We start from the raw sequence: 13,452 nt of genomic DNA on the forward strand, positions 1-13,452 counted from the left end.
TGTGGCTTGGTTGCTAAAAATACAAATAAAAAATGTCTTTAATAGAAATAAATAATATATTAAAAAGGCAGGCCAAAAAGGAGATGGCGAGACGACCTGGATTATTTTTGTAGCGACTGGCGGGAGCATGCACAAAGCCGTGACGAGTGGCGAAAGACAGGGGAGAGGGGAGGCCTTTGCCCAGCAGCAGGACACAATATAGGCTATTATAAAAAATTGGTCAAGAGCATGTCGGGATGTCAGGCCATGCTCAGTGTAGGGTTCCGTAGTTACCATTCTGTCAAAATAGGCTAAACGGGGGCTATTAGTAAGTACATTACGTCATGTACATTAGAAGGAAAAGGGGAGTATACTTTCGCAGCGTTTTGTACGTCTTTTTACTAAGAGAAGACTTTTTGCAATAACTCAAAAACGGCTGGACCTATTATATTCGCTATAGTTTTCATTGCAAGTATTGATTAAGCTTCTGTTTTACGATTTTTTTCATATTCTTTGGACCAATGGTTCAAAAGTTAGAGGGGGGGACACGACACACATTTTTTTCTTTCGGAGCGATTATTTCCGAAAATAATAACTTTATCAAAAAATGGTTATTGGAGACCCATGCATTTTGAAAGACCTATATAAGATATCCCGCACCATTGAGTTAAAGCAAAAAAAATACATTTTGTATGGGAGAGTAAAATAATGGTTGATTTATATATATATATCCATGCCAAATTTCAGCTTTCTAGCACTAACGATCACGGAGCAAAGCCTCGGACACACAGACCGACGGACATGGCGAAACTATAATGATTCCTAGTGACTACGGAACCCTAAATCCCGACTCACTTACACTGTAATAAATTTAGGCTTACTTAGAGTAAATAATAGACACGGCCAATGTCAAAGACGGACTTTTAAATACTGACTCGAAATGTCTAACTTCATATAAGTATTTAACTTACAACAAATTTAAAAGTGGAAAAATTACTGCCTCGGATGAGGCTTGAACTCCCGCCCTCTGGATTTACATACATAATTATATTTATATTAGGTAAGGGTATGTATATTAGGTACGTTTACAAATGAAAGGTTAAAAGAAAGCTATGTTACCGTAAAAACTTGTTATTAGTGAAAACGCGTATTCCCTAGATACTACTAGTTTTCCCCTTAGTGAAAACGCGTTCTACTTGAAACTAAGGCCTTGGTAAAAACAAGTTTTAACTGGAATTTTTCAGTCCTTTCGCAGTGCCTTGGGGAAAACTAGTTTTAAACAACTTTATTTCAGTGTAAACTAGGATTTACAAGACGATGTACGTAACATAAAAAACAAAAAATTTTTTTCATAGTTAACATAATAAAATACTTTACAATGCATGTGCTCGAAAAGTGCGTTTCCTACGGAGCCATATCATGCGGAAAGTACTACTTTTCCGCACTAGTGCTTTTTGTATTCAATTTTTTAATAATTAAACTTATTTGCCATGATATGTTATTTATTTACTCGCACAATGCATGGTAAAACATTGTATGATACACGTGCGTAAAGATGATTTCCGCACTTGATGCATAAATAGCTATTATGTTGCTTCGCGCTGTTTAGTGTGTTTAGTCTCAGTCAACCTAAATCGTTCCTCCTTGCTTCGCACGTCGTCACACTTATCGTTCAATACCGTGAAAACTAGTTTTAACTAGTGAAATCGCGTTTTCCCTAGTCAAAACTAGTTTAAACTGGATTTAATCTTGATTAATTAGTGGAAACTGATTTTTACCAAGGCACTTTGCGAAAACTAGTTTAAACTACTGAAAACGCGTTTTCACTGAGGCGATACGGAAAACTAGTTTTAACTAGGGAAAACAATAAACAACTAAATATGTTAACTAGGATCAAAGAGAATATATAGGATAGAGGGGTATTGTCATAGTCAATTTTGTAGTCACAGTAAATTTACTGCCATTACACACGATTAAAACTAAAACTAAAAATATAAAAAAATGAATATATATAGGGATAAATGATTTTTTTATCTGTATTTATTATTTTTATATGATTTTGACCCATGTTCTTTCACTGATATGTGTTAAAATTGTTAAACAACAAAAGAAATCGTCAACGCCATCTAGCCGAGAATAGGCCAAAGGTTGGTATTGGTGGTAGCGCAATCTGTGCAAGAATCAAATTTTCTTGATTTCCGAGGCACGTTTTCGCCTTAGACTGTATTCATCTTAAACGGAGTTATGTCTTTGCTAGGATAAACGCGTTTTCACTTAAAATAGGGTTTTACGGTAACAGCTACCTATACGGTTAATAAATAGTTACCGCACTTGAAACTCAAGATTAAAGATTCCAATATACTTTATTCATATACTCACTTATAAATAGTTAAAACGAAAAGTCTGTTAATGTTGACGAAATTAAATACATATTAACATAAATTAACTCATTTCATATACAGGATGACTTTAAATTAGTAATACAAAATCAATGTTTTACACACATCTTCCCCCTCAATAACAAAGCCCCTCAATTAAGTATCATGCTTTTAAAATAATCAAGGTTTTTTAGGCTTCACATGGTTATCCTAACATATTAATTAACAAAGAAGTTTAAAGAATTTCAAATGAACACTTTCCTCTTTGGTTATCAATCACCTGCCACTATATTTATGAAGTAAACTTGTTTTGATTAGTAATTGTCACTTTTTATCTGGCATATTATAATATAGTGATAAGCTTAACGCATTCACTGCCAGGGGCGTGGCCTAGGAACAAACTTGTATGACGGTGAACGCACATGTGCGTTGGGGGCAGTGAATGTGTTAAGCGAGGTTTAGACTAGCAAGAACTTGCATGCAATTTAAGTTACATTGCCGACTACTAAAGTAAACTGTATTCAAAAGGTTGATCAGATACCGCAATGTTATGAAAATTGCATGCAAGTTTTTGCTGGTCTAAACCTCGATTTAGACTAATTACGCATAGACAGATAGTCCCCATACGGCTAATTCTCGGCTAAGTCTTCACGACTTACAATTACGTAAAAATATCACATTAAACTCGATACTTTCACTGCGTGAAATGTAATATCAGGCGGTTTGTTTTTATTATATGATGCGTTACACCCACGTTACACCCATTCACTGCACATACAACCATCTTTCCTTTCCTTTTCTTTGTGTAGTTTCAAATTTTTAAACGAGAGGTGTACACAAAATGATTTGACTGAGTACTGCGAGGGCCGTTCGAATATGATGACACGAGTGTGACGTGACATCGCACTTGAAATGGCTTCACTAGGGATGTACGGACTAGGAATCTATGGTATACTATTGTAACTAACTAATCATTTATGGATGTTTGATGTCCGAAATAAAGTCTTAAAATAGTTATTTGTTATACAAGGGTGCAAAGTTGTATTTTACCCGCGAGTGTTTAAACACACGAGAAGTAAAATACATTTGCACCCGTGTGTAACACAAAACTTTTCCCCTCACTATAGCGAGGAAAGTGCAACATCCACAGGCGTTAGATCATCTTCATCACTGGAATCACTCATTTTTCTACGATATTATAACAGAAAACTCTGGAAGGTGTGTATTTTTACGCGAGTCGGTGAGAAAAGTTTTTAAGTAAAAGACTTGTTGACAATGTTGACATTTCTGACGTATAAAATGTCAACGATGCGTTTTGAAATTTCATCGACTCAACTTGTGCTTTCAGAATCATATTTAACATCATTATAAAAAAACAAACGTTTCTTATGGAATTTTAAGGTTTATGACTTAAAATCATTAAATAAAGCTAAATTTGATATTTTTTATTAGATTCTCAAACCATTTATTTAATGATATTTAATATCGAACGAACCATTATCATGAGCGTTTTACGTTTTGTTATCTGTCAAGCTACTTAAACACGCTCCGTCCAAGGTCAAATTACTTTCCCCACTAGTGGATAAAACGCGTTTTTCCCCGCTTGTTTTGAAGGATAAAAGACAACTTTCCGAGCTAGCGAGGGGAAAAGATATATATGTTGATTTATTACCTAGTTGTAGGTCTTATAATAAGGGTCAATAAATAAAATAAAATAAAAATAATTGTCACATATCAATTTGGAGCTCCCTATATCCTGACGCTCTCTGTCTGAGTTTATTGTGTGCTAATGTGTTACGATTTGGAATAAGTTTACGTATACTTTACAAAATTTAAAAAAGCCGGACAAGTGCGAGCCGGACTCGCCCACCAGGGTTCCGTACAATTTTAAGCTATTTCTTATTTTATTTACAAATGTATAGTTTTGAGATCTTTCCCTGTACTTGTAGTGTAAGACGATATTAATTGCCACATAGTTCTAGGTCAACGGGAAGTATCCTATTTTTTCCCTTGAGAGTGTCGGAATATACGTTTTTTGCGACATACACGGCCGCATCTTTTTTTAAGTTAACTTACAAGTTTGATTGTTTCATAGCTTTATGGGACCGTAGACCCGGGTATATAGTCGATACCTACACGCGTTCCCGAGATAAAGGGTCTTAACAGACAGACAGACAGTGTGGAAAAAATTTATGGGCCCTGGAGGGAAAGTACCTCAAAACCTTAAGTTAGCTGTTTTATTTTTAGAAAGAAATATCTGCATTCACAGACTTTTTTAAATTCGCTTCCCTCGTCCGGGAATCGAACCGAATAAAAATTCTAAAAATACTAAATATGCGATTTTATGGATATTTTGTATTTTGTACGACAGACGAATGAAAGACCTAATATTTATTGAAGACATTTTAACATAACACTAACTGTATCGACTAGACTAGTGGAATAAAATAGCAAGTTTTTTAAATTCTTAGTCGGTTCGGAATTAAAAAAAAAACTGTGAATGCAGCTCTGTTTATTTAAAGAAATAAAATAATGTTTCCTTCAAGTAAAATGAGTCTAACGGTCTTCCGGTAGATGTCGCTAGGGTCCCCAGACTCATATGGTGGAAAGATTCGCTGTTTATGAATGAGACCTTGGTGGCTCAGTTGGCAGGGCGCTGGAGTATCGACCCAGAGGTCGTGAGTTCAAGTCTCACCCAAGGCAGGAATTTTTCCACTTTTAAAAAGTAAAATAAATTTGTAAAACTTTTTTTATTTGCTCAATCCTAGCTCATAATGTGTATGTAGGCAACTATACTTAAAAATATATTGAACAAAAAACTGATATTTAAATCTAAGCGTTTATTTTCTATTTGACTTAACAGTGGCTTTTTTCGTTTTAACAAAAATAAATACTTATATGAAATAACATTACTAACCTATAACTATAACTATATTTTTTCTATTTAATTTCGTTAACTTCTACTTTTACTTTTCATTTACTCCATCGTTGATCGTAAAGCTGTATAAGCGGAATACACAGTTTTATATATGACCATTAAACACTCGAAACTGAGCGTGGCCACACCACCAGCCGATAACGAGAGCGTTCTCTGTGACATCCTCACCATCAACATCACCGTCTTTCTATTTTTAACATCGAAATTCTCCCACTTACTATCATAGATAGCGTCCTCGAAACATTTGCAAGCATCCATCAACTTTTGCCCCAAATAGCAGTCCATACCGACTTGCATCATTGAAAAAGGTACGATTAAATAAGTGACTTCTAAACCTGCTAGGAGATCGATACTAAGGCCTGCCGTAAGCAAAATAAATTCTACTGCAATCGCATTACGGAAAATAACTTCAAGCTTCTTTATAAGATCAATATTAGTCGCGTGGCTTTTAACTATGACTTGCAAACGATATTTAACATAATTATTCAATTTTGCTGCTTTTTTATCTTCACTATCCCCTTCAAAATTCTCACTGTAGTGTTTATGCGCATCGCTCCAGAGATTTCGCATCTCTTGGCTGAGAGCCAGCAATCTTACTTCACTATAACCAGTGGTTACGATGAGGAGACCGCCGATGCTTGAGGTTATGTAGCCGATGAAGAAAGTAGAGATAACTATGATGACTATAGTGATCGGGTAGTTTGTTATGCCCAGGATAAATTTCAAACCTGTAAACAAGAACAGATTTTGTACTCGAAGGTCTACCGTTTAACTGAGGTTGGTAAGAAGTAACTAACTAACATGGCTCAACGACCCAAAGAGGGTCTTGGCCTCCGAAACGAGAGCACTCCACTTTTCCCGATCCTGCGCCGTTTCCTGCCAATTATCGGCTTGAAGCTGGCGCAGATCCGCCTCTACACTGTCTCCCCAGCGGTATCTGGGCCGACCTACCGGGCGGCCACCAGTCGGTCTTCCCAAGTACGCCCTTTTGGCAGCCCGATCGTCTCCCATTCTTAATAGGTAGTAGGTAGGTAGGGGTAGGGTAGGTAGGGTTAGGGGGTAGGTAGGTAGGTAGGTTTGCTAAGAAGTAATTAATACTAATAATGGTCTAGCTAACCATAATTACTTTTTACGCTACCTGGTTGAATGTTTAGCTACATGAAGCTGATTTATATACTGTTAAATACCTAACACTAATTTAATCCCAAAACTTGGCCACCTTCTACTGATAAATCACGTGGTAGACCATATATATAGCCCCAGAAGAAAAGCTGATATTTTGATAGAAATTATTTGATGACAAATAACAAATATGAGTGAAGTTTGTGATCTTCGACACAGAAACACCTAACATTAGCTTAAGACTTTCATTTAGTTGCATTCATCTTTAATAAGGGTAATAAAGGACACGTAAATGATACAATACCTATGTGTATAGGTATTCATATTTTCTGTGATAAAGAATGTAAATATAACAGATAAGTATATCTAATGTAACTTTTGCCTACCACGATGATGACATTGATACCTGCTGGAAATAATAACGGTACTGGCAGTGAGGATGATAAGAGTGACAGATAATTTTGTTGATGATTTCTTACCGTACACCACATGTTTGTCATACAAATTATTAAGGCTCGACAACTTCACAAGTGGCTGCAAATTAAAGATGAAAACGTTGCCCATCGTGACAGTCCAGAACAATATCATTCTCTTCCTAACACTCCTCATGAGGTCGGCCATTAGGGCAGTGGTGCCTGGCCAAAGGGGCATGCGGTCATAGGCTATGTAGTCAGTCACTAATGATTGCACTTTGTCCCTGAAAAGTTTTGGGTTGGAATAAGGAATCCTATATCTATTGTAAGCATCACAGTAGTGATTGTAGTGGATATCCTGTATGTGGCCTTATACCATGTAGCATGCACCCGGCTTTATAATCTCTGGTTGTTGTGTTTATGACTATTCTTAGTTTTTATTAGGGAGAACTGTCAGATATGTTTTCTGGAGGGAATACGATTTGTGATTGTTAACAAGATACATTAATTTAATTAGTAAAAACAATAAAACGGAGTTAAATCGAAACAGTTTGAAGTTTGATTCTACACTATTTTCCTTGATTGAATCATATTTATATTTTTAACCATTCGGGTTTGAGAAGCAACTTTTATTAGTGTTGTGTTATATTATATTCTCCATCGATTTGTGCAAAGTAGTACTAGCTCGTTCTAAAATTGGTTGATCTATGCTGTTGAGAGGATTAAGGTCCGGCCTTGGTTCATATCCGTATTAAGGCTGTAGGTTTATAAAAAAATGTACTTAATACAGCAATTAACCATGTCTAGAAATCGAGATATTAATAAAAACAATGTTTGCTATGCTTTTTTCACCTCAGCAGCTCGAACAAGCCTACTTTCGTCACTCCCTGGAGTGAGGAAAGTGCGACTTTCCTCACTCCAGGGAGTGAAACAATGTAGCTTTTTAATTTAGTGAAGGCATTCATCATACTTTTATTACATTTTTTTTATGGTACGGTACGGTACGGTACGGTACGGTCTCGTCTCGTTTCGTCTCGTCTCGTCTCGTATCGTATCGTATCGTATCGTATCGTATCTTATCGTATCGTACATATTATAATACTTTTTTTTCTGTTTATTCTGTGTAATTCGAAATACATTTTAACCTTTAATATGTTCTCACTACTGAGGTGAAAAATTATGTGTGCAACACGAGAGCAAAGTTATTTTACATCTCGTGTTTTTGAGTCCCTCGCTACGCTCAAGATTCTACCTTAGAATCTTTCGCTTTCTCGGGACTCAAAATAAACACTCGCAAGAAAAACCAACTTTCCTCTCTTGTTGCACAAATAACTACTTATTGTCTATTTTATCATTGGGCTTTACAGTTTCCAGTACTACTAGTACTTACTGATGTATGTACATGCACATCAGCTTGTTGATGCCAATCAAGCTGTTCATGCTGACGGACAGCACCATGATGCCGGCCAGGATGTCGCCCGTCTCCCGGCAGCCCACGAACATGAAGACGAGCATGGACGCGTAATAGTTGAAGAAGTATAACACTATGAATACCGTCGCCAGAATATAGAAGAAGATCGGGATTGCTAGAAAAAATACATTTTTAGGGTTCCGTACCTCACAAGGAAAAAATAGAACCCTTATAGGATCACTCGTGCGTCTGTCTGTCTGTCTGTCCGTCTGTCTGTGTCCGTCTGTCACAGCCTATTTTCTCCGAAACTACTAGACCAATTTTTTTTTTTATTTATCCAAAAACAATCTTAAAATACTATGTACAAATATTGGAAACAGCGAACGAAAACCGCGTACGGTTTATCTGCCGCCATTGTCGCTCGTTTACATTCCGGTTAGGTATCTATCTAAAATCTAAATTTAATATTAAGGAAATACTGGTAAGTTAAGCAATCAGCATTTACGAGTAGTTTGCCCGAGATGTTGATAAACAACTCGGGCGCGCACCTGTACTTGATAACAACATGTTTTTTAAAATTATTTTAGTCTTATGTGTGTTATTAAGTATATTTTGGTTAACATCATTAGGCCATGAATTTAGAGTATCGGGTAACAGAAATTGCCAGGTTCTTTTCCCATAGGTATTCTTGTAAGGCGGTAATACATACTTTGGTATATTGATATTTCTTAGTTTTTGTGACCTAGATCTATTTTTAAGGTTAGGTAAGTTAGCGATTTCATCACATACTAGCATCATTTTAAACTTATCATAGACATTAATTATTTTACAGTACTCAAATAGCTTCGATTCGTCATTTCTATACATTTTCCTTATCGAGTTAGGTACAATTGTTTTTATCAGGCTTAGTTGTAGTTTGTATACATTATCCAGGTAAGTTTTATAAGTTCTGCCGTAACTACTTAAGCTGTAACTAATTATCGATTCGGCTAGTGACAGGTATAGCATTCTACGGGTACTAAAAGGTATTTTATATTTTAAAAGGGATAAATTGGACAATATGGATCTCAGTTTATTACATACATAATTAATGTGAGGGCCCCAGTTAAATGTATTATCTATTTTTGGGCCAAGGTATGTATGTTTGTCTACTTGCTCCAGGGGTTCGCAATCACATGTGCTCGCTGTAACGCGGTGTAGGCACTGGTGTTTGTGTGCTATGATCCTAGGTTTTATTTGGCATTTTTTGTAAGCGGAGTGGATATACATAACTTTTGTTTTGTCGTAGTTAATAACTAATCCTACGTCGTGGGCCCAGGCACATAATAGGTTGAAGTTGTTTTGTAGGATTTTTTCTGCTAATTTTATATCTGAATGGGCGGCCAAGAGGCAAGTGTCATCTGCGAATTGGTACACAGAGCCGTCAGGAAATATATTGCACATGTCATTTACGTACAGTAGGTATTCGGTTGTTGAGAAAATCGACCCCTGTGCGGTGCCTCTTTCTGTGGGAATTAAGTTACTATATGTGTTATCGACCTTAACTGCTGTGAAACGATTAGTGTGGTAGTTTTTTATTAGTTCTAATATAATATTAGTTTAATTAAGTTGAAATTTGGTATACATATGTAAGTTTATGACCCAAAGACGGACATGTAACGCAAACAAATGAATTTTAAACATGGGGGCCACTTTTGGGGGGTAAATGAGAAAATTAAAAAATAATGTTTTTCAAACTATATCTTGTTATATATCAAATGAAAGAGCTCATTGTAAGAATCTCAAATATATTTTTTTCACAATTTTAGGATAAATAATTTAGAAGTTATTCAAGAAAATAGGCAAAAAAAGACCATTCCCCCTTTATCTCCGAAACTACTGGGTATAAAATTTTGAAAAAAAATTAACAAAATATTTCTTTACCTATAGATTACAGGAAAATCTATTAGAAATTGCAGTCAAGCGTGAGTCGGACTTAATTACTTAGTTTTTGATCCGACCCCTACGGGTTTTTTAAAGACAATTCACACTCACGTTTCACATAAAAATACATTGTTTACATTGTGTAAAATACGGAACCCTTGGAACGCGAGTCCGACTTGCACTTGGCCGGTTTTTTTATGATATCGGTACTCGGTAGGTATAGGCAAACGAGCAGACGAATCGCCTGATTGTCATCATCATCATCTCCTAGCCGATTTCGGCCACAGCGACTGCATTCTACCGCTGAGAGCGTCGCTGGTGCACTCTCAGGTGACTGAAATAGCGAATTTTCGCAGCAAATGTGCGACCACACTCGCTGCAAGTCAGAATCCCTCCGACATAAAGTATGACCACAGGTGGTCTTTAGCTAGTAGCGCTTAGCGTCGAGTTCTGTGCGCCGCCTAGCTTCAAACTGAAGCACCTGTGCGTCTGCACAATATTAGTCGTATCGGTCCGGAAATACCTACCGCGGGCGACAGTTAATTCCACAGTTTAGGTAAGCTGTGTAAGTCAGGATGATTCTGGAGAAACGCACAGTTGAGGACTGTTAATCATCTAAATGGTGAAATTGGAAATGCTGATGAGTAAAGCGATGGGGATTAATCCGAATAATTCCTTAGATCACTCCCGATTATCGATGCATTCTGCATGCATGTTACATTTTCAATAGAGCTAGTATGGCGATATGAGTACTTAAGTTGGGGGCGCTTATACGTTTGGCGCCGCCCGGGAATGTCGATTCCACATCATGGTCGGCACGCCGCAGTGCGCGAGGCCGAACTTATCCAACGCGTCCCACAACAACACATAGGCCGCTGTTGTGAAATACTGTAATCTTGCATTTGGCGCTGCCCTCGATCTTCACCGCCAGCACTCGCAGCGTCACAGCGACATTCCACATCATGGTCAGCACGCCGCTGTGCGCAAGGCTGAACTTATCCAACGCGTCCCACAACAAGGCATAGGCGTAGGTGATATACTGTAATCTTACATTTGGCGCCGCCCTCAATCTTCACCGCCATCACTCGCAGCATCACCGCGACATTCCACATCATGGTCGGTAGATCGCAGTACTCGAGGCCAAACTTGTCCAACGCGTCCCACAACAAGGCAAATGCCTCTGTTGTGATATACTGTAATCAATCTTACATTTGGCGCTGCTCTCGATCTTCACCGCCACGACTCGCAGCATCACAGCGACGTTCCACATCATGGTCGGCAGGTCGCAGTGCGCGAGGCCGAACTTATCTAACGTCTCCATCATGCTGTCGGAGCCTCTGTCGACATAACAAATAAGATCAATGCGGGTAAGACCGTCTATCAGGTTCTTACCGTTTACAAGCTCTTTCGTTGCTTCTAACTCTGAGTTTGTACACCAAACTCCATTTCCAGAAGAGTCGGTAGAGCAGAAGGACTGAAACTTTTTTCTGACTGCGTCTGAGCGAACTACGTAGCTACGAGAACGAGAGTTCTTGTCCTATGACGGTCTTCTCCACATTGACCTTATGTCAATATATAAGGGATACGACTGTACGAGTAGCAGAGTTGTTGTAGCGTAGAACGCGCGAAGGCACTGTGAATCTCCTTGACAAAATAAGTGACTAACGTTCCAAACGCAATTTATAAGGAAATTGATAGTGACATCACCGGTGTCCTGCTGCTGCAACGCTACAGCAGTAACGCTGCTGCAATCGCAATTTCATTGTAGTTTTAAAGAGACGTAATTTAAAGAAAATCCACAAAAAAACTTTCAATTGAATTTTAACATTCTGTGGAAAAGAAGTCATTAATTTAAATGACAAATTTTAAAGGATGGATCCTTTTCGCTAAACTACGTCCGCCAACATTGATTTGGCAACATTTGGCATTTTTATGCCTAATTATTGTAGCCTTATTAAGGCAATGTTCTTAATATAATCGCTTTTCCGGTCTAGGGATTTCTATAAAATAAATATAACAACGACGGGACTTAATCGCGTAAAATAAGTATTAAATTTACCTCCGACAACCCCGCCGTCCTCGAAACGTCGGAGGTAAATCTAATACTTATTTTACGCGATTAAGTCCCGTCGTTGTAAATAATAATGAGTAAAAATCGTGAAAGTTTAAATCAGTGTTTTTAAATATAACACCAATAATAATAATACGTATATTTATTGCACACCTCAATTACACAGGGCGATTTTGTTATATCTGACCACTATCTGACCATACTCTGAGGGATGAATACTGAATATGGGTCATACTTAACAACTTTTAGTATAGGGCTAACTCCGAAATCGCGAAAAAAAATCATTCTGTATTGTTCCGTTGCCTATTAATATATCTTAAAAGTACCTATAGTTAGCACAATGGGCGATTATATCACCTAATAGTGATATCTTCCAGACCTTTTGGTAGCGGATTTATAGCGAAAGAGTTATTTATTAAGAACATTGGGCAAGAAGTAAATGGCTAGATTTACCAAGCGAATTGACTTGGACGCTTGCACTGAACTGCAATGAGACGGGCAGGCCAATTAGATCGATGTCGTTTAACGATGTGTCTCGGTTTGCAGCCGTGATTGTGCATTTATACCCATTTGATTGTCGCGATGACCAAAGGACGTGGACGAGATGAGAGCTGAAAGCGGAATTTTAGATAAAAGATAGGATAAAATATATTTATTCGTGACGATCACAACACAAGTACGAACATGTACAGACAACAACAGCAAAAAAAGATTTTGAATAAAATGAAATTTTGGATATACTACATTGGTATCCGTTTTCATGTAGGTATGTAGCTGGTTAGTGAAATTGGTCTAAAGTTTACAATTGTTTCGTAACTAGTTACGAATCAAGAAATCGTCAGGTGACAACCAAAACACACTATTATACTATTAATTAATACTACCACAATAAACGATCATTGCGATAATTTTAAATGTTTTAACCCCATATGGAAATATCTTCTGGATTAAATAATTTCATTCATTCATTGCAAATAAACAATCATTCATTCATTCATTCATTCATTCAATTACAAAGCCATAATATACCAAGATTGATTTTTGTTTAATGGGGTTGGCAACTATCAAAGGTTTGCAGAGATGGCGCCATCATAGCTTGCCCCTTTTTCTATGAGATTTGACGTAAAGGGCTGGCATCCAGGGCAAGCTATGCTGGCGCCATCTGCTAAATATTTCGACCGGCCAACCCCATTACGAGTTTTTGTTTTGGTTGTCAC

At 37.4% G+C, this 13,452-nt stretch overlaps 1 protein-coding gene across 1 annotated transcript; it reads right to left on the reverse strand.

Moving 5' to 3' along the window:
• Nucleotides 1–5,329: 5,329 nt before the first annotated feature.
• On the reverse strand, nucleotides 5,330–11,507 carry LOC134746835 (uncharacterized). The gene is made up of 4 exons (XM_063681403.1): nucleotides 11,374–11,507; nucleotides 8,221–8,416; nucleotides 6,897–7,114; nucleotides 5,330–6,023 (listed from the first exon to the last, which is right to left on the reverse strand). Exons 1-4 carry the CDS (start codon nucleotides 11,486–11,488, stop codon nucleotides 5,335–5,337), a joined length of 1,218 nt encoding a protein of 405 aa, XP_063537473.1. The 5' UTR covers nucleotides 11,489–11,507; the 3' UTR covers nucleotides 5,330–5,334.
• Between the last annotated feature and the right edge of the window lie 1,945 nt (nucleotides 11,508–13,452).

The sequence above is a fragment of the Cydia strobilella genome, chromosome 13 (assembly GCF_947568885.1).
Source record: "Cydia strobilella chromosome 13, ilCydStro3.1, whole genome shotgun sequence".
NCBI lineage: Eukaryota > Metazoa > Arthropoda > Insecta > Lepidoptera > Tortricidae > Cydia > Cydia strobilella.

Coding starts and splice junctions, on each gene's coding strand:
- LOC134746835 (XM_063681403.1), bottom strand. CDS start 11,488: ATGATGGAGACGTTAGATAAGTTCGGCCTCGCGCACTGCGACCTGCCG. Junction 8,417..11,373: donor GATCGAGAGCAGCGCCAAAT/GTAAGATTGATT, acceptor TATTTTTTCTAG/CAATCCCGATCTTCTTCTAT. Junction 6,024..6,896: donor TGACAAACATGTGGTGTACG/GTAAGAAATCAT, acceptor TCTTGTTTACAG/GTTTGAAATTTATCCTGGGC.